The 25,357-nt window shown below is 42.8% G+C and overlaps 1 protein-coding gene across 2 annotated transcripts in view; it reads left to right on the top strand.

Annotated features, from left to right (window-relative positions):
* Positions 1-25,357, top strand: part of mta1 (metastasis associated 1) — a 40,761-nt gene that overhangs the window by 4,664 nt on the left and 10,740 nt on the right. For both annotated transcript variants that reach the window (XM_084014096.1, XM_084014095.1), the window contains exons 2-4: positions 5,786-5,853; positions 8,250-8,343; positions 20,936-21,062. In XM_084014096.1, coding sequence (XP_083870222.1) covers positions 5,786-5,853; positions 8,250-8,343; positions 20,936-21,062 — 289 coding nt within the window. The remainder of the gene's footprint in view (positions 1-5,785; positions 5,854-8,249; positions 8,344-20,935; positions 21,063-25,357) is intronic.

Raw genomic sequence — 25,357 nt, 5'->3', positions numbered from 1 at the left:
CATATCGTCTGATGTCGAGGTTCAATACGTTTGAATACCGAATAAGGCAAAATACCCGTATAGCTGCTCGTACCAAGCTGGCTTTAAAAAGTGATGTTATGTATTATTACAATATATAATACAATAATTACAATATATATTATATTGGCATCTGTTTGGAAAAATGTCAGACCACACACACACACACTCACTTCTAGTACTCTGTGACAATGCTCACGATCCCTCCAGTTCGTCTCCATGCCTGCTAGAACTGGTGTACCCAGTAAGCTTTGCTGTTGGTTTCCTGAATATTGCGTAGCAGCAAGGGTGGGGCATATGGCTCACGTGGGAACTGTCTTGACTCTCGATCAGGTGATCACCAAATGTTGGTAGACGCTGATGCTGTTGCAGAGCTTCTTCTTCAGCATGTATTTGATCCTAAGTTATTAAAACGACCGTCTTTACAAACTTGAGATGTATCTGAAGACAACCTGCAAGTACTTCTTCTCATCACATGTCAAAATATACAAAGATGTTTTTACGGTCTTCACTGTCATACTTTTTTGCCCGTGTGATACTTTGTTTGTTTTTTTTAAAGTAGGCACAGGTGGCATACTGTAATTATGCTGGTCACATTATAATGTTAATAATTCTCGGATACAACTTGGGTGGCCGAAATTTAAAAAGTCAGATAACATCCCGACAAACGGAGGGATATAGAAACTGGATCAGTTTTACCAACAACATGTAGGTGTGTAGTTTGGATGGTGATGTGTAGGGTTGCACATCTCTTTGTGATAAACGGTTCGATATGCATCTAGATACACAGGTTACGATTCCATTCAAAAACGATATCCTTTTATTACAGACCGATTCGAATCGATTCCTTACAGTGTAAGAACGATACGATTCGATTCTACGGTTAATATTTGTTGTAGATATTTTATAAAATAAAGAAGCCGATTCTATGAAAGTGACAGTACAATAGTTTCTTTTCAAATATGTAAAATACCACATATCCCCAAACATTGTGGTTGTATGGCACTGGCAAAAAAAAACCCCAGAACAACAAAATCACATGTCAATGTATTTATTTTTAGACATGGACCAATAAAAACTCTGTCTGAATCGTTGGATGGCGGTCACAGGACAGCGTCGTGGACGCTACCCGTGCTGCGGCCGCCTCCTGTGGCGCAAGTTGAGACACAAGCGATTGACATTCAAAGCCGTCCGTCTCTCACGTGCGGTCGCGGAGTGCCTGCGGTCACACGGCAGCGTCGCAGCCGCCTACCTGTGCTGCGCCCGCCTCTCCACCTCCACCTCCTCCATGTTCCGTGTTGTCCCTTGTTTATAACTCATACCAGCTAGCCAGCTACGGCGTTTCACGGGCAGCTTCAGCTCTCGCGTTGTTTTAGAGATGCTGGTGTAATGCCGCCCATAGATATGATGCCGCCAACCGCTTCTCGTCTCGCGATACCCGATCCATGACTCTGTAACCGATTCATCTAGGAATTCATTGATAATTCGTATCGATTGAGGAGGCTGCTACCGATGCAGCCGTATCTCTCACTTGTTGAACCAAATATCCGGTCGCATCGGTTTATCGTTTACAACCCTAGTGATGTGGTGATATTGTGTGTGTGTGTGTGTGTGCGCGGTCATATGTTTTTTCAGTTAGTCCTTTATCTACCTTTTATTTAATCGTCTCTCTTTTTAGATGTTTGCTCCTAATTTAACTGTGTTGCTAACTCGTTTGCCAATTGAACATTTCTGCTCGTCTCTCTCTCTCTCTCTCTCTCTCTCTCTCTCTCTCTCTCTCTCTCTCTCTCTCTGACTCCATCCGTTACCTCATGGTTTCCCTCTCTCATCATTGCGTCTATCTGACTGCCTGTCTCTCTCTGGCCTGGTTTGAATCAGCCCAGCAGACTCTCTTTTGGGGCTCAGTAACATGCCTTGATTGGTTCGCACTAAATTTGACTGCACTGTGACATCACAGGCGGCGGAGCCCGTGGATTGGCTGACGCTTGGAGCGGGGGATGGAGAGCGGGGGGGTTATACGCGGATTGAGGCGGCAGGAGGGTTGATGGGAAAATGGAGAGACTGAGTGACGCTGCTCAGTGCCTACAGGCTCTCTCTCTCTCTTTTTCTCTCTCTCTTTCTCTCTCTCTCTCCCCCTCTCTCTCTCTCCCCCCCCCTCTCTCTCTCTCTCTCTCTTTCTCTCTCTCTCTCTCTCTCTCTCTTCTCTCTCTCTCTCTCTCTCTCCCCCCTCTCTCTCTCTCTCTCTCTCTCCCCCTCTCTCTCTCCCCCCCCCCCCCTCTCTCTCTCTCTCTCTCTCTCTCTCTCTGTGTTGCTCTCATTTTGAGTTGCTCTCCAGGCCGCTCTCTACAAGGCTTCAGCTCCTCACATGGTGGAAACACCACCAACACTCAAACAGCCCACTCTTGACTGTCACTTAACCGGTTTCTTCCCATGTTAGTTTTTCTTGCCGTAGGCGGCAAGGAGGGGGGACATGGTTTGAACTTAAAAGTGATTCCATTTTAAGTGACTTAAGTTCCCGCGCCAGGAAAAGTGGAAGGCGGCGAGCCCGGACCCAATACCCCACTGTCACCGTGACGCTAACTCGCTGCGTGGCTGCGGATCACACCCGACCCAACTCCAAAACTGGATGTTTGACATGTGGTTCTGCTTCAGTTTGAAATACTCATTTTTGGCTCTCCATTAATTGGTCCCTCAGAGCTGGCGAACATTGAAGGCCACAAACAAAAACAAAAAAGTCAACATTTCCTCTCAGCGGTCTGTCAAGAGACCCGTCCCCGTTTTTCAGCGTAAAACTACTTTTTGAACATTGACGGTTTTGTTTACCTTTTATGTGACGGAGAAATGTTTTGTCTTTTGGCTTGCATGCTTAAATTATAAAAAGTGTGTCAAGTTATAACGTATACATTCATATCGTTGCTGAAAACATGAGGCGAATTCGCTGATTGACAGAATTTTCATACATAAAATGATCATTTTAATTTATCAAGTAAAATACTAAACTTGCTGAAGGTTACAGCTTCTAAAATGTAATTTATTGTTTGCTTTGTTCATTTTATTTTATTCATATTGATCTCTGGGAACTAGTCACATTTTTCACTTCCCCCCATGTATTATACACTAAACAGTGACTCAGATGTTACAGCATCACCTCAAACTCAAAAAAATCCATAGTTTACATATGAGTGAGCAATAAATGATCCCGTTCACGTTCATTCCGTTGGGGTGTTTTATCTTCCAGATTGTTTGATTTATTCTTTGAACTATAAAAAAAGAAGAAAATAATGAAAAATGCACCTTGTAAAATAATAATTTCCCAAGGTGGTGTATTCAAGCCCAAGGGGAAGGAGAAGCTAGAAGCATCCTGTGCTTTGCATTTTTTCCTTGAAAAACCAGAACCGATCATCCACAGTAATCGGTTTATCCCCGGTCAGGCTGCTTGCTCCAGGGCACCTCGGCTGTGCTTCCTCACTGTTGGCGTGGGGTCTCGCTCACTTCTCCCGATCCACAGTTTCCCAGCCGGTCTGGTGATCATCACGACTCCGTCACAAGCCAGTTTCGCCTGATCTCTGACTCTCAGGGCCGCTGCCTCTCTCCCCTGCGTGTAAGAAAACGAGCAGGTCCAATATCTCGTCTTCATTTTCTGTCTCGGCACCGCTCACTTTCAAGTCTGCCTGTTTGATATTCAACGGCGGGACGAAGATGTCACAGTGGCAGCAGAGTCTCGTAACAAGCTGTTTCAGGGCGTGATGTGCCGATCTCTCGTCGTCTCGTAGTGATGCTGAGGAGCTGGTGAAGATGTGGTTGCGAAAGGAGAAGCTGAGATTATACTCTACACACTTTCTCACCTGCTGCTGCTTTGGTTTACACACCAGAGGAAAACTTACATTCTCATAGCTTTCATACAAATGAGCATATTAGGAAGTATTTCATGGATGTACTTTATACTGTACCTATCTATTGTTAGCTTTGAGCTACTTTTTAATTGGAGACGAATTACATTTGCGATTCCTTCCAAAGCTGAGAGTGAATTTGTTCTGTTGGGTTGTGTTAGCATGAGTGGGGAGAGAAATAGCAATAGGGAGAATAGAGCCAAAAGGTTTTCCAGTCAAAGGTGTGCCCCTGGTTCCACATCAGTGGCTATAGATTAGAGTTATCTGCCTCATCTCTCTCTGAGATACTGGATTTCTCATTGTCTGACAGACAAATATGTTGAGATCGGCAGACGTGAGGTTGAATGTTTATAGTTCAGATGTGAAAATAACTCTTGAGCCAGTTAATAGTCAGGAAATAATAATGAAAACGTTCATCACAGTTCCCCAGAGCCCAAGATGTCTTCAAATCGCTTGTTTTTTTTACTGTTTTACGGTCCAAAATCGGAGAGGAGTCTGAGCAATTTTGCAGTTGAGTCAAGTATGGATGCAAAGAACCGTAAAACTTACAGAAAATCTTTGGGAAGTTTTCCAAGAAAAGTTAAGCACCGGAAATGTTGCACAATTTCAATATCAAAATCGTACCTTTTTTTTAAAAAATAAGTTATATGTGGGGGAAATGCACAATCACACTCTTCCATTAACTAACTAGCTGTTGTCATACAGGATGTAGGTCGAGTCTGAAACAATTCCACATCAACAGTAAAGTAAACGTATATGTTTCTGTCAGTTTTCATCATTCTCGGTCCAATTTCTCCAATGTGAGGATTTGTTGTATTTTCTTTCTTTTCAAATCATTGTAAACTCAATTTATTTGGGATTTGGACTCCACAAAACAAGAAGATGTCGCCTTTGGCTCTGGGAAATTTATAATGGGTAGTTTGAAAATATCAAAAATGATTATATAATAACTGCCTTCTTATTCAGCCATGTAACAATGTCTGTATTCTGTCAAAAAGAATGGGATTTAAAAAGTGCTCTACGATACAAGATACTGGCTAAGCCATAGTGATGCAAGAGAGATCTGGAAGTCAGTGCAGATTCTGGGTGTGCGAGCCTGATGAGTGGATGCCTAAAACACTTAGACACAGGAGGTGCAGGAAATAAAACCAGGAGTCAACTGTGCATCCCGGTTGTGCTGGTGGAATTTCGGGCGATCTCTGGCCTAGTCGGTCAAGAAGATGGGGGCCCGGGGGATGGGGGAGGGGGCATGGGGGGATGGGAGGGTGAGGTTCAGGGTGAAGGGAGGATAGCTCCAGCTCCAGGCAGCCAACCAAGTGTGGGGTATAATCTGACAGCACTCAGCCAAGACACATGCAGGGCTAAGACCAGGCACCCTACCAAGACTGGGGCCTGTGGGGACATCCTGGTGAGAGCTAAGCCTCCAATAGGCCTGGAGCAGTGCCAGGAGCCACACACACACACACACACACACACACACACACACACGCAGACACGCCGCGCATGCAAACAGCGTTAATAAGGCAATGAAAGCACGAGGAAACGCGAGGCTGCGGTGTGAATGGAAACGCTTCGGAGAGCCAGATTTACTGCACGTTGGTGTGTCAACGTCTCATTCATTCAGGCCTCCGAAATCCAACCGAATCTCCTGTGTGTGAAATGAACCGAATCGAGGTGCACCATGCCATGGATGTCTGTGTTGCACTTTCCCGTTGACTAATCAAGCCATCGTGGTGCGGTCCAACTGGATGCCCCCCTGAACGTTTTGGATGACCTCGAAATGCTGACTGACGTTTCGTCTTCTTTGCCTTCCCCCCCCCCCCACTCTTTTCTCCATTGCCCCCCCTCTCTCCCTCCTTTTCACTGTTCCTCTGCAGATTATGTTTATTTTGAGAACTCATCCAGTAACCCACTGCTGATCAGGAGGATAGAGGAGTTGAACAAGGTGAGTGTGCTTGAACGCAACACAATTTTGACAACCTTTCACATTTCATGCCTCCGTCTTTACCCCCACAAAACGCACTCTTTCATCTGATTTGTCAAGAAATACAGAACAGATTAGTTTTATTTATGGCCATATGTTTGCATGTTCTTTACTGAATCCCTAAAGCATAACAAAATCTGAATTTTGCTTGGCGCAAATCTTTACTTTTCTGTAGAATGCCCTTTTGGGTTCTCATAAAGCTTCATTTTGGATTATTTGTGATTATCAAAGGGTTCTCAATACTACACACTTTGGATTGTTCAATAAAAAAGGTGCGTTTTATTAGGCCTTAAAGGAAAAATATCAATACAATGTAATACTCTTCTCCAGTTCCAGGATCAACACACTTAGACAAGGTGTTTTAATGATGCTTAAAAAGATTGTGAGTGGTTATAGGATTTTCAAATGTTAGTCTAGTGTAGACCTGAAATGATGATTCATCCTTAATACGTATTTCTTCAAACAAAAATACAAAGTTATCTAACCTTCAGGTTTTTTTTTTCCAGTTATTTAACTGCTGCGTATTTAACTGTGTATATGTGTTACACTGAAAGCAGTATTGATATGTCACAGGTAAAACCCAGCCTGCCATCCTGTACATTGTTCAGTCAGAGAAGTGGAAAAAGAGGCCTGTCTCTGTGGACTAGTTACAGGTGTCCGCTGTCTGTCCCCTGTCCCGGGCCTGTGCTGGATAATATGGAGGCTGTTTAATGTGATCGACACAGAGCTCCGAGCGAGCCCTCTATTGTGCCCATCACTGTCAGTCTCTCCGCTCCTCGGGGATCTCTGGGTTTCTCTTCCATAAGGTTTGAGATCCAAGTTTAGAAAGTATGTAGAACAACGTAGGGGAAAGTCTTGACAACTGCCAGCTGCTTAAAATGATGGGAAAGCAGGTGAAATGAACAATTTGACAGAACTGACTGAACTTGAAATCCTTTGTACGTACTGACAGGGGTATTAGGTGTACAATGACAGACTTTTACGTAATACAGTAAATGTTCCCATTTTTAGAAATTAAAATATGCACAAATCCAGGCCTGCGACTAAATGTATTTTCATCGTTAATTCCGCTGCTGAATATTTCCTTCGTTACTCTTTTGGTCCATAAAGATCATTGTGTCCGGCCGCTCGTCTTGTCTGACTAAAACTAAAGATGTTAAGTTTATTATCATCATTGGAGACGAAGCAAATGTGAAAATCCTCATGATGGAGTAGGTGGAGAACCGGAGAACATTTTTCACTTTGTCATGCAAAGAGTGTGTGACATTAGCTTAAATCTGCCAGGTAGAAACGTCATACACCCCTTTGATCAGACCTGCTATGCCTTTCACCTTTTTTTTCTTTGTTTCACACACATCCTGCCCGCATCTCCGTTTACCCTCGCCAGCTCCTCCCTCATCATCTTCTCTTATGTTCTCCTTTAATTGGGCTGAAGTTCGGGTTTGCTGCTTACTTTCACGCACAAAGAGATGAATGCTTAATTTTACCTCCGCAGGTGCATCTGTACGTGCCTAAGATGTCAACGTGACATGCAACAAAACAGCAAAATCTCAAACAAAATTCCACTTTCACTGCATTTCATTGAAAACGCCCTTTGTTTACAAAGAGAAAAGTAGTTTAAGTTTGCTATCAGAAACGATCATTAATTAGGATGTTGTGTTTTGCTTGTTACTGCACCATTTGTCAGAGACGTAAATGTGGGAAATTGGATTTTAATTCTTCTCTGATTCGGGGAAAGTAGAAAGTCTGTGGCGCTAAAGCGTCTGCAGGATGTAAAGAAATATGACATGTTGGCTGCGTTTGCTTATTCTCCATCTTCCTCTCGCATTACATTTCACCAGAAGGATTCATGAGAGAGATTCTAATCCAACATGCCGGCCTATAATGAGCTACAAATGCAAACACTATAAAAACTGAAAATCACATTTTATCAACATTGCGTTTTCCTACTCTCATTATTACATGTATTTTCATGTGTATGGAGTGTGTGTGTGTGTGGGGGGGGGCTACAAATCCGTTTCTAAATGTGCCTTATTGCTTTCAGTTTTTTTACCCAGTTTTTCTCTTTTTTTTTATTTCAGGAAGCATTTGATAAAACATCGTCATGCAGCTCCTGATTTTAAAAAGCAACGAATCTTTGTGGTGCACAGGCGAGCCCCGACGCACCACACTGTCCTGAACTGCAACACCTATTGTGATTTTGGAGAATTGCTGTAGTCTCACACTGCGTTTTCAGCCATAGTTAAAAACTAGCCTCATCTATGGGGTTTTTTCATTTGTGTGTGTGTGCATGTGTGGGTGCTCTGTGTGCGGCACCACTTGTTGCCGTGGTAACGCCGATTGTCTCTGGTTTGCAGACAGCCAATGGGAACGTGGAGGCCAAAGTGGTGTGTTTTTACCGGCGCAGGGACATCTCCGGCACACTCATCGCCCTGGCAGACAAACATGCAAGTGAGTGACCGACCGTAACCCGGCCAAACGAACGCCAAAAACGCCAAACCAGGATTTAAAACGCTTCCTTTTGGGTCATTTTCCACTGTTAAGTTATCGTGCCTTCAGGCAAATTGAACAAGGTTTGCCTGAAATGGAAAAATACAACTTTGATTTCTTTGTATGGTTGCATTGTAAGGCTCGTTTGCACACCAGGGGTGATTCAAATTTTGTATTAAATTGTTTTGTGTACCATTACTGAGCTGAGAGGAACGGTCCAGACTGCAGCAGCCCCTCCTCCAACTGGCCTGATTGCAGACAGCATTCGATCTGTTGGGCGTATCAATATGACCACACCTGTGTGTGTGTGTGTGTGTGTGTGTGTGTGTGTGTGTGTGTGTGTGTGTGTGTGTGTGTGTGTGTGTGTGTGTGTGTGTGTGTGTGTGTGTGTGTGTGTGTGTGTGTGTGTGTGTGTGTGTGTGTGTGTGTGTGTGTGTGTGTGTGTGTGTGTGTGTGTGTGTGTGGCGTCAGAATCGTTTCATATTACTTGCGCAACTATCAACTGAGCGCGTCACACCCGCGTGCTTTGACGCCTGTGCAGCACACAGCGCCTGACGTGTAATGTAGTTTCCTCATTGACTTATAATGGTCACGCGTTCACGCGCACGTTCACGCGTGATGGCTGCTGCACGCCTGTGATCACATTACGCGGAGTAACTACGCGTAACATTCATGCGTTTTTAGCGAACGCACGCATTAACGCTCGCATGAAGATAATTGAACATTTTTGTCAGGCGCTCACATGTACGCGGAAACGACGTGCGCAGACTCTGTCACGCGTAACAAGAAGCTGCGTACATATGAAGCAGCGTGCGCACGTCTGTCTCTCACTGTTTGACAAATGTTGTTACGCATTCACACGCAAGTGCGGTCGCAGATTCTGATGCTGCTCGGCCGGAAGCTGATCTGCTGTGTGCACCTACTCCGCGTCACATGAGCGTGTAATGTAGTTGCCTCCCCTGGTTGACTGAAATGAACAGGCCAACTACATTACGCGTTCAAGTTACGCGGAGTAGGTGCGCACAGCAGATCAATTCCGGCCGCGCAGCATCAGAATCTGCGACCGCACGTGCGTGTGAACGCGTAACAACATTTGTCAAACAGTGAGAGACAGACGTGCGCACGCTGCTTCATATGTACGCCGCTTCTTGTTACGCGTGACATACAACCTGCGCACGACAACGCACGCACGCATAACAAATAACCATGCGTTCACACACACGCTGCTGCGCATCTTTCTAAGTGTTTTGACATCAATGTACCTTCATAGCGTGTGTTGTGTGTGAGCGTGTGTTGTGTGTGAGCGTGTGTTGTGTGTGAGCGTGTGTGAGAGTGAGAGAGAGAGAGAGAGCGTGTGTGTGTGTGTGAGAGTGTGCGTGTGTGAGCGAGTGTTGTGTGTGAGCGTGTGTGAGCGTGTGTGAGTGAGTGTTGTGTGTTGTGTGTGAGCGAGTGTTGTGTGTGTGTGTGTGTGTGTGTGTGTGTGTGTGTGTGTGTGTGTGTGAGAGAGTGTGTGAGAGAGTGTGTGAGAGAGTGTGTGAGAGAGTGTGTGAGAGAGTGTGTGTGTGTGTGTGTGTGTGTATGTGTGTGTGAGCGTGTGTGTGTGTGTGTGTGTGTATGTGTTTGAATGTGGTGCTGTTCTCCAGAGCTTGGAGCATATACTGCAGTATCTGGAACAGCTGGCAGACTTGTTGGACTGGGCTCTTCCTCAAGCGGCTTCTAAATGTTATGGCTACCAGGATGAGGGGGACATTAAAAGGAAATAACAGAATGAAAGACAGTCAGTTTAAGATGGTTAGTGGTAAAAGAGAGAATAGTAGAAGTCACAGGGAACAAGAGTGTGTCTCTTAAAGGCCACAGTCATTCTTGAAGCTCCAGGTCGCCCCCTCCAGTGGTCACTGGGAAATTGCCTTTTATTAAATTAAAAGGGTAAAGAAGCAGAGAGGGGTGCAGCAGCATTTCTTACCACCTCAGGATGTATATATATTTTTAACATGACATCATGTGACCTTGACCGTGTCTATTTTCTTTAATCTTATCATCTTTAGCAGACAGAGAGCTCGTAACGTTAGCAGCATCAGTGCTAACGGCTAACGTGCGGAGGTTCCATTCAGGTTCATTATGATGCGTTCATGCTCCATTCAGTAAAAATGAGTATTTAGCAAAGATGCATTTCAACACAGTTTGTTCAAGGACAATGTTTAGATCCTTCTTGGGTCTTCGTCAGGTTGGAATATTTTAACAGAAGGAAAACACGCCCATATTTATACAAAATGCACACCAATCAGAAAACGGCTAAAAAAAAAAATATCTTAAATGATCTTGAAATTAATATTTTACTTGCATATCATTGATTTTGCAATCTAGTGTGCAAATGCACATTTCATTGGCGAGGATTACTTTGTGTCATTTAATATTTGATCAAACATGAAATAGTCTTTTTGCTATCTTACACGTTATCACTGAAACCAAGTGTTTAACGGGCTTAAAGGCGATGCAGTTCAAACCGAGTGTCATCTGCTGCTCTAAATGGCCACACAGGGTGTCCTCATCGACACTCTCCCGTCTTGACAGCCGGTATGGCTTTACTGATACCTTAATAGGCCATATTATCCACTATGAATATACCGCACAAAGCAATACAAGCGTGTTCACTTCTGTGACTTTTCCACTTTGTTGCATGGGGCCTTTTAAAATGCCAGACATCTGCACTGAAATGGCAGCTTGTGGTTTGCGGAGTATGTCAGCTTAAAAATCACCTTTTTGGTGTCCAGTTGAGCCTCCTGCTTGTGCACAATGCTCCCATCAACTACAACCACTCTGACTTAGGATTTATTATTAATCATAGACACATACAACAATGGTTCAGGCTATAGCCTGAACCATGGTTCAGGCTATATTTTAGCACCATTCGTGCCAGTAGTGTTACTATACTAGCAGTAGAAACACTGCCATCCTGTCTCAGCAAAACCAACCACTAGACTTTGACTGGGTGTGGCTGGCGAAATGTTGGCTCTAGGAGTGCGTGTGTTTGTGTGTGTTTCAGTGTCGGAGAGAGAGAGAGCAACCAATTGTCCTATTTGAAAGAGTTCACGTGTGTGTGTGTGTGTGTGTGTGTGTGTGTGTGTGTGTGTGTGTGTGTGTGTGTGTGTGTGTGTGTGTGTGTGTGTGTGTGTGTGTGTGTGTGTGTGTGTGTGTGTGTGTGTGTGTGTGTGTGTGTGTGTACCTAAAACAAGGAGGGGTAACAGAGGAGATGTCACAGCTTCATATCGCACCGGGTCGCAACACATTTGTGGTAAAAGGAAGGAAAACATGGAGACAATTGATTCTTGTCACTGAGGTCTCCACATAGAGGCCGACTTTATGAGTGAGAATTACAATTCCGCAATCATAGAAAAGATCCTCATTAAAAGATTGCTTTCTGTCTTTAATGAGGTGAAAACGTTCTTTTGTATATTGGCTGCTATCCATTCGAGCCTACTCAAAAAAGTGCTCACCAACCGTTTATTTCTAGTGCCGTCTGCATAAACCCTCCCACATCGCAGCTCCAGTTACACTGCGCATGTGTCTTACCCCACAGCTCCAGACCTCGTCCCAGCCTTCATTTAAAACCTCAAAGGGAGGCAGAGGTGCTACCATCCAGATCATGTGCACACACGCATGTGTATCATGTAGACATTGAACGGCATGAAAAAGTCATATCACGATTATCCTGGCCAAAATAATTGTGATTTATGATTTTATCGCAACAATCATCAAAATACAATTAAAACTCTTAAAATGGCTTATAAAATGAAATAGTTTATTGCATCACAGATAAGACTCACATATTTAAAAAAAAAAATGATCATGATAAAAAATGTAAAATGATCATAAATCGTAAGATCTCCCTGTATAAATAATGGGTAAATACATTTTAAAAATGTGCTTTCCAATTTAAATCAGCGACTTTAACATTTATCACGTTAAAGTATATTCTATTTAGAATAAAAATAAATAAATAAAAAGGTTCTGCCCTTGTAATTCTCTTCCTCGTGATTTCCCCTGTGAAGTAATCACTGATTCTACAAGCCACATCTGCAAAGCTGAAAACATTTACACTGACTGTCACGTTAATTTAGGAAACCTTTTTTTAAGAACTTGGAAATGGTTTGGCAGGTAAGGGAATGATTTACTGGTGTGGCAAAATTAAACTACATTAAAACATTGAATTGCAGGAGAATAGGAGACGATAATGACCTGGTCGACTTTTCACATTCCAGTTAATTGATCGCGCAATGCTTTGTTTCTTCAGAAACAGTGGTGGCAATTTATTTTGAAAACATAATGACCAATGTTGTAATTTCATCAGTCAGTCACTTTTGGGATGTTAAAGGGCTGCGGTCCAGCTGAAAACAGACGGCCCTTTTCTTCCTCTTTGTCAGTTTTGGCAGTGCCTTTTCCGGTCCATTATACTGATTCGACCCAGCAGCATAATGCTGCATTTGCAGTTACAAATGACAGAAATCCAGATTTCTAGAGGCAGGACGAAATTTATCGGAGGGTCATTATTTTTGAGCAGCATGTTTTTTTTTTTTACAGGATTGAATTTTTTTTCTGCTGAAGAATGAAAACAAATATTTGTGTATATTGTATTGTTGTGGTATATGTATCATTACTTGTTGCACGGTGAGTGTTCAGTCAACATAAACGTAACTTCTAATCAATGTTGCTTACCTCTGGGTTTGTTGCAGTAAGGAAACCCAGAGTCATGTGATAGTAGTATTGGCTCTACTAGCAGGAGTGGAGTCACGTTTCTATAGGCTGGTCATATATGGACCCTTGGTTTTTGGCCGGGCTCTGCCAGCTGCATTTCAGTAAGGGGCTCCCAGACATTTGCAACATGTAAAAAATGCATGGCAGGAATGGCTGTGCACCGCATGGGTGTGGGCTGTATCCTGTCTGCGTTTCTGTAGCTGCAGCCTCTCTCTCTCGCTCTCTCTCTCTCTCTTTCTGTGTGTGTGTGTGTGTGTGTGTCTTTCTTACATGCATGATGGACTTGAGTTTTTAGCTCTGGGCCCTGTCACAGGAATCGCTGAAGGGGCATTTAATTCATTTTGGTTAAGGATCAGTGGAGAACGCCAGTTGGGCGTGTGTGTATGAGCCTGTGTGTCTTTTTTTGTGTGTCTGCTGTGAGTCATTGATCAAATATTTTGCTTGCAGAGATTCTGAGCACTGGGGCACATGGGGCCTCCAACTCCGGCATTAGCTCCGCCCTTGCGAGTGCAGCAGCCTCCTGAGTGGTCAGCTTCTCTGTCGGACTTGGCATTTTACCTCCCCGGCCCCTCCCTTCAGGCGTTTGAATTTGCCATGACTCAAACCTTTTTCTATTTTTGAAATTTGGCTCCTAGCTCCCATAAACAATGGACAACAATGTTGCCAGTGAGCCGATGCACAAAAGTAGAACCAGTGAAGTCGAGCTGGTCGCGGGATAAGTGCGGCATATTATAGCCACTGGTTTATTTTTGGTCGGACTCCAAAGTGGGTCATAAACCTATGTCACAAGTCTCATCGCCTTTATTACCTTTTTACAAGTGAAGTCATTTGCAGGATCGCAGTCTCCATGGCATCACCCCTGCTGGTAGTAGTTGCTGGATCACTGGAGCTCCACAACGGCTCTGCATCTGACACGAGACGATGATATGTTATAATGGAAGTACGTCCCGCAATGAGAGGATGGATTTCTCATTTGCATCCCCAGCTGCAGAGCTTTATGAACCGTCCTTATCAGCCGTAATGATTACAAGGCGAAGGCAACATCCCCCGCCTCGCGTTGTTGCAGTTGTCTTTCCTTGTTATTGTGCACACAGCGATTTCATGTTGTTGTTACAGCTTATTATACAGAGTACATTTTTTTTTCAATATTATAAAAATGTAATTACATGTTCTGCTTGTCAGGGAAGAAAGGGCTAAAAATACCTTTGTGTGCTGCCTTTGTTGTTGCAAAGGAAGAGAGATCAAGTTACAAATGCTCTCACTGCACACAGAATGTTTGCATTATGTGCAACTATATTGTTTTTCTGAACTTTCATTTTCATGACTTGCCAGGTTTCACTTTTTTTTTTTTTTTTTTTTTAAAGGCATAAATGCACTGCAGCAACCAGGTTGCTGAAAAGAGGCTCACTTAGGAGTCTGATTAGTTAAACTATGTTTTACTTACTTACTTACACACACACACAAACACACACACACACACACACACACACACACTACCTATCATCTCGCCCCCGTTCCAGACTTTTTGTTTCATGTTTACGTGACGTTTAAGAAATTTGACTCTGGCAAGTTAAAGGGGAATCCCAGTGAATTTACACACCAAAGTCGCTTCATGAGAAGAACTATTCAGCATGAGAAAAAACGGCTGTTTTACGTCTTGTTTCTCTGGAGAAAGAGTTGTTCTGTCTGGGGAAATAAACCCTTGTGACGTCTACAAAGTTATCTGGTCTTGGGACTGGAGACCATAAATTTAGAATTTTGGAAAGCCTGCATTACAAGATGGAGACTTTTTTTTTATTAGCCAGCCAGCCAGGCAGCGTCTAATGAAAAGATACATTTCATTTGTATATCAGATATACAGGATCCCACTCAAAGTGAGACGATCCCAAGTTTGCTTCAAGTTTGACCATTAAAAAATCTGCAATAGTGAATATTTTAAGTACACGTGAACACATCATTTAATATATGTATGTCTAATAATCATAAGGAGAGTCTACTGTTCAGGAGAGACCATTCAAACATGATATACTTATCTAAATGTTAGTCCTCTTCTCATATTAACCTCATAATCCCAAAACAGTGTGACGATTCAGAAAACCTTGACGGTTTTATACCAGCTCACTGAATGAAAGCCATTTTATTAACAGTAGCTCTCTTGTTGTTCTAGTTTCCTTATAGACCTCCGGGGATTAAACGTTGTCCCATTGTAACTGTAATTCAACGGGCTGGAAAAATGATCAGCGCTCGTCGTACCGTCTCCCCCCCCCCCCCCCCCTGACAATGCCGCTCCTGTTCCGACTCTTGTTCGTAACGTGCTGTGAATGAACAATGTTCAGGATTGACTTGTGTGAGGTGGAAATTGTTTTGTCTATTTTACACTCACGTCCTTGACAGGTCTGAATCACCTCGTGTCATTTGGAAGTTAGCGCTAAGATGTATTATAAATCTCAATATTGATGAGGTGATGATGTTTTTGTGGATTTTATTTATTATAGGGGTTGCTAATTGAGTCACTGAGGAGAAAGGTTCACTATAGTGCACCCTTTAAGACAATATGTAACGTATTTTACAATATCACCACAGCGAAACACCCAGATGATATCTTCTCATGTCAGAGTATTGATTTTATATTGGTAGATTCCCTCCACCTCGGTTGGAAGTGTTATTTTCCTACCGCCAGATGCTTTCCAGCAGAAGCATGGGACTTCCTGCTTCTGTCTCTGGACCTTCCAGCACACGAGCACACACTGTATTCTAGAGGTCCAGTCAGTTTGTTAAGGTAATAACAGTCTGCTGGGCTCTCCTCGCTGCCTCTTCTCGCTTCTCGTTCCTCTCCTTTCCCCCTCCCCTTGCAGCGTCTCGGCCCTGTAAGGCGACCCATTCATCAATAATTGATAATTGGCCGGGACAGGTGAGATGGAGAGGCAATTTGTAGAGAGTAGGGTGTGGGTGCACTGCCAGGATTGGCTCGGAGGAGGAGAGGAGAAGGACTGAGGTTGGGGAGTTGAGTTGCTACTCAAGGACGCTCACCAAGGGGCCGGTTTGAAGGGCCAGCCGGGTGAGGTGCCGCTGCATAATAATCCGGATACTGTGTGTGTGTGGTGTGGTGTGTGTGTGAGAAACATGCATAATACAGATGTAGACCCTCATTTGGGATACAAGGATAAAATAAGGACTTCCAGGACGATTATACACAGTAGACAGAACTAACATACTAAGAGAACTTTTCCTCCTCGTTTTTGTTGTGCCTCAAAACCAAATTTCTCCCAGAAAACACCACAGCAACTGGTACGTTCCTCCAAAAAGGTATATTCCTTAATCGAAAAGACTGTTTCCTCTTATAGTACACGGCTGATCAGAGGTTCATGTTTATTTTCTGGGCTTGCTCTGACTATTGCACACTGGGTTTCCTGCGGTGTTTTATAATGGAGGCAGCCTGCTATGACTGGAAAATGTATTTAACTCTATTAGTAGGCTTAATAAGCTTCAGATGCAACGAGCAGAGGTGCAACATCACACAAACTTACGGTGTGCAATCAAGCATGACGTCCACAGTTTGCTTCCAGCCGGGGATATTTGTTGTCGTACTCTCATTTCCCATCAAATCGCTACTATTGACTGTCCAATAAAGGCATAAAATGCACCAAAATAATAACAATAATGATAAGCAAACTGGTCTTGCTACATAAATAATGAGATGAGATTTGTCAGGATATGTCTGATTCAGCTCAGCTAAGCAGTAACGCATTACGTTGTATATTTGCTTTGTAGTAATGAATCAAAGCAGCACATCATGATGATGGGAGAGAGAAAAAAGTTGGGGAAACTGGAGACAAACAACCCAGTCTGATCAGCGCTCACTACCTCTGCTAACCAATTTCCTGGAGGAAAAACTAGATGACTGTCCGCTACCTATGAATTTAAAGTGTTTGCTCTGCAATTGTACATGTTTTGCTTCATCGGTTTTGCTTGGGAGGTTTTGTGTAGCTCTGTTACCAAAAAAACCCCACAAGCATCTGTGCTGTTATGCTGTTATTCTTCAAACACACTTTCTACATAACTTAAGAGTTGCTGTCATTCATTTTTCCTGAAGTTAATTTGCTTTCTTTTAATGTTACATCTGATCCGCTGTCAAAAAAAGTGCACAGAAATATTACACATCTTTTTATTCTTGCCTTCTTCCACTTCCCAGTAAAAGCCAGTTTGGCCAATAATAAATACACTCCTTGTGCAATTTGATTCAGTTTTGCAATATTATAGATTTTCATGATGATGCGGTGCCTTGTAGGGTCAACGCCACCAGCACTACCAGTTTAGAGCTCATTATGGGCCACCGGATCTTAAAATGTCATGGAAATGTAGAACGTGGGCTTTCCAGTATATTGAAATTATATCAATATAAGGATGAGACTCATCTTAGGTTTTGGATACTGTAACATGGCGTAAGTGTATTTTCTTGGTTTTGAATCCTGCATTACTGTACAGTGATGCAACTCTGAGATTCTAGCTGTTCTGTTATTTGCCTTTACACACTTCATAGTGTCCATATACCCACATTACTGATTACGTATATAACATATTTTGTAAAAGCACTCATAGTCAACCCTACAATCCCGCCCCATATCGCTTATGAGGTACTTGGTAAAAGAAATCACAATATTTGATATTTCGCCATGTTGCCCAATGTTAGAATTAACGTGAGACTTCCCAAATTCTTCCCTCGCCCCTTCTAATAATCTCAGTCCATATTTTGTTGCTTTTACATGAGAGTTAAAGCCCATGCTGTGTGTGTAATTGTGTGTGTGTGTGTGTTGTGTGTGCGCTCTGCCTGGGCACCGATGGCTCGTCTGCTGGGTGCTGAGTGCCGGGCAGAGTGAGTGAGGGAGTGAAGGAGTACTTATTGATTTTGGCCACACATCTCTTCTCCTGAAAATCCCTTGATTGCTTTTGTTCTGCTCCCCGTCTCCCTCTTTCTGTCTCGCTTCCTTTAATGAAACTCCAAATGAATTGGAGCACGTACTGACTGCTCTTCTCTCTCTCCGTTTGCACTTGCTGTCTCTACCACTCTCTCTCTCTTTCTCTCTCTGCCTTTGTCTCTCTTTCCCTCGCTCTCCCTACTGATTTCTCTATCGCTCCCTTTCCTCCTCTCCCTCTCTCCTCATCGCGGTCTTTATGTCTCTCTGTCTTCATCTCTTTTGTCACACTTCCCTCCCTCTGTGCTCGTCTATTTGTCTCCGTTTGTCTATTTTCCCGACACTTTAATAACAGACACATTTAAAAGTTTAAGTATGTGTTTGTTTGTTCATGTTCTATTATACATGTTCATATTCATAGTTTTTTTTAATTATGTCTATTCTATTGTGCTCTTTTTATAGTTATGCACCAATTAAGTCCTCGTCGGTGCAAACATACTCGGCAGTGATTCGTATCTCCTCTCTCCTCCTCCTCCCACCTTCGTTTCCTCCACCCTCCTCATCCATGAGGAAAACGACGGTGTGCGGTGGAGATGCTGCCTGCCAGCCGAGGCTAAATCTATACTCATAGGATGACTTGGGACACGTGGCCTACTCAAACGGGCTGATGGCCCTACAACGGTGGCTCCGTCCATCCATTCTTGGGTCGAGTATTGAAGACTGTTTTTTTTTTCACCATCGATTCTTGTTAATCCAAGCAACCGGGATATTCAAGGTTGTTCTGGAATAAAAGAGGAGTCTCAGGGAATCCACGTCATAGCACTATGCCATAGTAGCCCAAAGAACTATACAAGCTTAAACTTTTGCCCACAAAGGTCAGCTTACTAGTCAAGTGGAGTTCTGCTCAGCCTGTGAGAACATTTTCTGTGGTTGTGGAGGTCCAGTCTGAGAAAATAACCCTGATGATTGGATCATCATAGCATGAGACCTGCCTTTATCCAGCATTTATTTTAGAAATGTTTTGCGAGTTCCTCAGTTCATTGAAGTGCAAATCGTAATCAACCCTTTAACATAAACTTATGTTTTAACTTTTGAGCTTTCATGGGGCCCATCTATCCTGAACCCCGACTTATCCTAGCCTACTCCTAATATGTATCTTAAAGGGGACAGTGTGTAGCATTTAGTGGCATTTTGTGGTGTGGTGGCAGATTGCAACCAACTGAAAACCCCCTCAGCTCACTCCTCCCTTTCCAAGACTGCGGTAACGCTAGCCGCTGAGTGCAAAACCGTGGTAACCCTGTTGGTCTCGCTCAGAGTCCATCCATACCATAATAACACTACTTCAGGGGCAGTGGAAGTCAAATGGCTGCCGGTGGCAGCACGTTTTTTTTTTTTTTTTTACCCTGCGGCTCACATTACTGCAGTTTCACAAGGGCCACACGGCATGGTGGAGTCTGTGAAGAGGACATGTAGATGTAGATATATGATTTTAATCTAACAAAAACACACAACAATTCTCATTTCCAGGTGATTTTACACCAATGAAAACATAGTTAACTGCTAATAGATCCACCACAATGATACACCTTGTACATTAGAGGTCAGCTCACACAAATTACACGTGTGCACAGTTTTTACCCACTTACCTGTTCTTCATCGTCGTCGTCCCGGTTAATCTGGATAATCCACAGAGCAGGTAGAAAGTTGTTCTAATAAAAACTTTGGTGGATTCTGTGGATTAGCCAGAATAACTGGGACATTTTTTTCCTGGAAAGAAACACTTGTTAAGTGTTATTCTCAGTGCTTTCAGCACCACAGATGAAATTCCTCTCAGCTCCATTGTATTAGGGCGACGGCAGAAATGTTCGAAGCCGAGATGTCAAAACCCGAGGATGTAAAACTAAAGCTATCTGCATAAATTTGATCACATGTTTTGTTTTTGGTTGGGGTGTAATTCTGATTTAGTCCCGTTGGAGTAGAGAAAGCCCGAAGAAATCAGCTTTAATACAACTATCTGCTCGAGATGTAGTGGAGTTGTGTCTAGCTGGGCAGAGAATGAAGTCGCTTTCCCTCTGTGTGTGTTGTTATTAGAGCTACTTTTGCTTTGTTGGCATAGCCACACATACGTCCCGACCAACGCTGTCATTGTGGAAACGTAGCATCCACCCTCCGGGAAGCACGTTACCGTTGTTGGCACCATGAGCTGCAAGCCGCGGGCACATCCATCGCCATGTTGAGAGCCAATAGAAATGCTCCCAATCTAGTATTTACCACTTAAAAAAAACAAAATCTCCTAAATTTCCAAGAATAAATACTGACCTTTTCTCAATGGCAGCTACAGAATTGCTTGCTGTGTGTCTTTGGTGGTGTCACTGGATAGCATAGAAGAATAGACTAATTTGGTGTATTTTAACATCCCATTCTGGTTCTTTTTATATATTTTTATTTTACTTTATGCTTGAACTACAGCAGATTAACCAAGTAGTAGTATAATGAAAACACAGCTGGGGGCATTAAGATGATGGAGAATCCCGAGCAGTGTGAAATGCGCCGTCTATTTGTTTATAAGGGCTGGAATGCAGTATTAGATGAGAAAACCGTACTCAGATGTTGTTTATTCACATTGTAGACATAATCAGTGAGATTTTATGTAAAATATCGGTATGTATACATGAGTCTCCCTGAAGACTTCATTGTTCGGGCTTATCAAATGTGCATCTTTGGTGCTTTTATATCCGCTTGTTGTGCATCGGAGACTGTTTGTGGCCATAGCCGATACATTTGCATTCCCCCTCCTCCACCCTCCCTCCCCTGTTTTCCCTGCGGACGTCATTGTTCCACTTTATCCGATGGCTATATGTTTGACCTTTGACCTCCTTACCACCCAGGGGAGCTGGAGGAAGAGATGGAGAATCCAGAGATGTCCGACCTCCCCGAGAAACAGAAACACCAGCTCAGACACAGAGAGCTCTTCCTTTCCCGCCAGCTGGAGTCTTTACCTGCCACACACATCAGGTACGCTGGTATTACACCACCCTGGTATTACACCACCCTGGTATTACACTACATTACACCACCCTGGTATTACACCACCCTGGTGTTACACTACATTACACCACCCTGGTATTACACCACCCTGGTGTTACACCACCCTGGTATTACACTACATTATACCACCCTGGTATTACACTACATTATACCACCCTGGTATTACACTACATTATACCACCATGGTATTACACCACCATGGTATTACACCACCCTGGTATTACACCACCCTGGTGTTACACCACCCTGGTATTACACTACATTATACCACCCTGGTGTTACACTACATTATACCACCCTGGTGTTATACTACATTACACCACCCTGGTATTACACTACATTATACCACCCTGGTATTACACTACATTATACCACCATGGTATTACACCACCATGGTATTACACTACATTATACCACCCTGGTATTACACTACATTATACCACCCTGGTGTTACACTACATTATACCACCCTGGTATTACACTACATTATACCACCATGGTATTACACCACCATGGTATTACACTACATTATACCACCATGGTATTACACCACCCTGGTATTACACTACATTATACCACCCTGATGTTACACTACATTATACCACCCTGGTGTTATACTACATTACACCACCCTGGTATTACACTACATTATACCACCCTGGTGTTACACTACATTATACCACCCTGGTATTACACTACATTACACCACCCTGGTATTACACTACATTATACCACCCTGATGTTACACTACATTATACCACCCTGGTGTTATACTACATTACACCACCCTGGTGTTACACTACATTATACCACCCTGGTGTTACACCACCCTGATATAACACTACATTACACCACCCTGGTATTACACTACATTATACCACCCTGGTATTACACTACATTACACCACCCTGGTATTACACTACATTACACCACCCTGGTATTACACTACATTATACCACCCTGGTATTACACTACATTACACCACCCTGGTATTACACTACATTACACCACCCTGTTATAACACTACATTACACCACCCTGATATAACACTACATTACACCACCCTGGTATTACACTACATTATACCACCCTGGTATTACACTACATTACACCACCCTGGTGTTACACCACCCTGATATAACACTACATTACACCACCCTGGTATTACACTACATTACACCACCCTGGTATTACACTACATTACACCACCCTGGTATTACACTACATTACATCACCCTGGTATTACACTACATTACACCACCCTGATATAACACTACATTATACCACCCTGGTATTACACTACATTACACCACCCTGGTGTTACACCACCCTAATATAACACTACATTACACCACCCTGGTATTACACTACATTACACCACCCTGGTATTACACTACATTACACCACCCTGGTATTACACTACATTATACCACCCTGGTATTACACTACATTACACCACCCTGATATAACACTACATTACACCACCCTGGTATTACACTACATTACACCACCCTGGTATTACACTACATTACACCACCCTGATATAACACTACATTACACCACCCTGGTATTACACTACATAATACCACCCTGGTATTACACTACATTACACCACCCTGATATAACACTACATTACACCACCCTGATATAACACTACATTACACCACCCTGATATAACACTACATTACACCACCCTGATATAACACTACATTACACCACCCTGATATAACACTACATTACACCACCTGATATAACACTACATTATACCACCCTGGTATTACACTACATTACACCACCCTGATATAACACTACATTACACCACCCTGATATAACACTACATTACACCACCCTGGTATTACACTACATTACACCACCCTGATATAACACTACATTACACCAGCCTGATATAACACTACATTATACCACCCTGGTATTACACTACATTACATCACCCTGGTATTTCACTACATTATACCACCCTGGTATTACACTACATTACACCACCCTGATATAACACTACATTACACCACCCTGATATAACACTACATTACACCACCCTGATATAACACTACATTATACCACCCTGGTATTACACTACATTATACCACCCTGGTATTACACTACATTACACCACCCTGGTATTACACTACATTACACCACCCTGGTATTACACTACATTACATCACCCTGGTATTACACTACATTACACCACCCTGATATAACACTACATTACACCACCCTGGTATTACACTACATTACACCACCCTGATATAACACTACATTATACCACCCTGATATAACACTACATTACACCACCCTGATATAACACTACATTACACCACCCTGGTATTACACTACATTACACCACCCTGGTATTACACTACATTATACCACCCTGGTATTACACTACATTACACCACCCTGGTGTTACACCACCCTGATATAACACTACATTACACCACCCTGGTATTACACTACATTACACCACCCTGGTATTACACTACATTACACCACCCTGGTATTACACTACATTATACCACCCTGGTGTTACACCCCCCTGATATAACACTACATTACACCACCCTGGTATTACACTACATTATACCACCCTGGTATTATACTACATTATACCACCCTGGTGTTACACCACCCTGATATAACACTACATTACACCACCCTGGTATTACACTACATTACACCACCCTGGTATTACACTACATTACACCACCCTGGTATTACACTACATTATACCACCCTGGTGTTACACCACCCTGATATAACACTACATTACACCACCCTGGTATTACACTACATTACACCACCCTGCTATTACGCTACATTATACCACCCTGGCGTTACACCACCCTGATATAACACTACATTATACCACCCTGGTATTACACTACATTATACCACCCTGATATAACACTACATTACACCACCCTGGTATTATACTACATTACGCCACCCTGGTATAGCGCCACCCTGGTATTACGCCACCCTGGTATTACGCCACCCTGGTATTACACCACTGAATGATCTACTTTAGTTTAGTTTGTCTTTTGCTTGCTAGAAGTGTTGTGGACTCACCCCGTGCACAGTGTTGATAGCACATATCTGTCCCAGGCTTTCAATAAAGCTATTCATTTAGACTACTATGGACTATAGAATAGATTTTCAAGAATCTCAAATCGGATTACTGCAAAAAAACAACAATTATCTTGCATCATCATCAGAATTCTTGTCACCTGTTTTTCAAAATACCTCATTTTGACGTTTAAAATTACATGTTGAAAGAGGAAAATTTGTAAAAACCAAATGTAATCCTTAAGATTTGCAGTCCTGGGGTTTTTTTCGCCAGTACCCGCGGTTACCGTGGTAACGGCAAGTTGCATTTGCTGTCTTTGAGCAGCAAATGCAACAGAATACCAACTGATGTGTCTGTTAACTGTGCGTGTCACACCGATGTGCCGCAGATGCTGCCGTGTGTGTGACTTTTTTTAATTTTTTTTTTACAGAACTTGGAGATTTAATTCAACACTACTTGACACTTGACTACCTAACCCATTATTTCTGTTTTCATGCTGATCCTTCCATTCTATTTTCATGAACAAAATACGTAAAACACATTTCTACCTGAAGTCTCCTGAATTGGCTTGCAGGAGGTTGATGAAAATCTGGTCACACATAAGGTTATATATGACGGCTGAAAGATGGCTGGGACTGTTGAAGCCAGTCTGCTTTCAGTCTAACACAGTCAGACATAAATAATCCGCTCATAAGCAGTGTGCACATTGAGCACTAAATGTCAACGGAAAGCTGTTTCTACATATAGAACCGCCTTTTCTCATCTGTAAGCTGCAGGCAAACCCACCCAATCATTACAACCTTATTACTTGACATTTCTGAAGAGCAAACTGACATCTGCTTGAATAAAAACACTCTGAGATATTTTTGTTTAGTGAGGATTCAAACTTGATTAAGTTTTCTAACTTAAAGGGATAGTTCAGGTGGTTTTTGAAATGGTGGGGATGTATGAGGTACTTATCCACAGTCAGTGTTAGATGATATGAAGATGCCATTTCATGATTATCCTGGCGAAAAATAATTGCGATACATGATATTATCCCGATAATTATCAGGTTGTAAATGTATTGTAAAATGCTTAAAAATGGCACTAAACATACTGGAATCAGATAACATTTGACACAATTATTTGTATTGCATCACAGATAGTACACGTCCTTTTTGAAAATGTTCTA

This window comes from Eutrigla gurnardus (assembly GCF_963514095.1).
Source record: "Eutrigla gurnardus genome assembly, chromosome: 7".
In the NCBI taxonomy this organism is placed as follows: Eukaryota; Metazoa; Chordata; class Actinopteri; order Perciformes; family Triglidae; genus Eutrigla; species Eutrigla gurnardus.
This window is presented reverse-complemented; position numbering and strand designations above follow the sequence as displayed.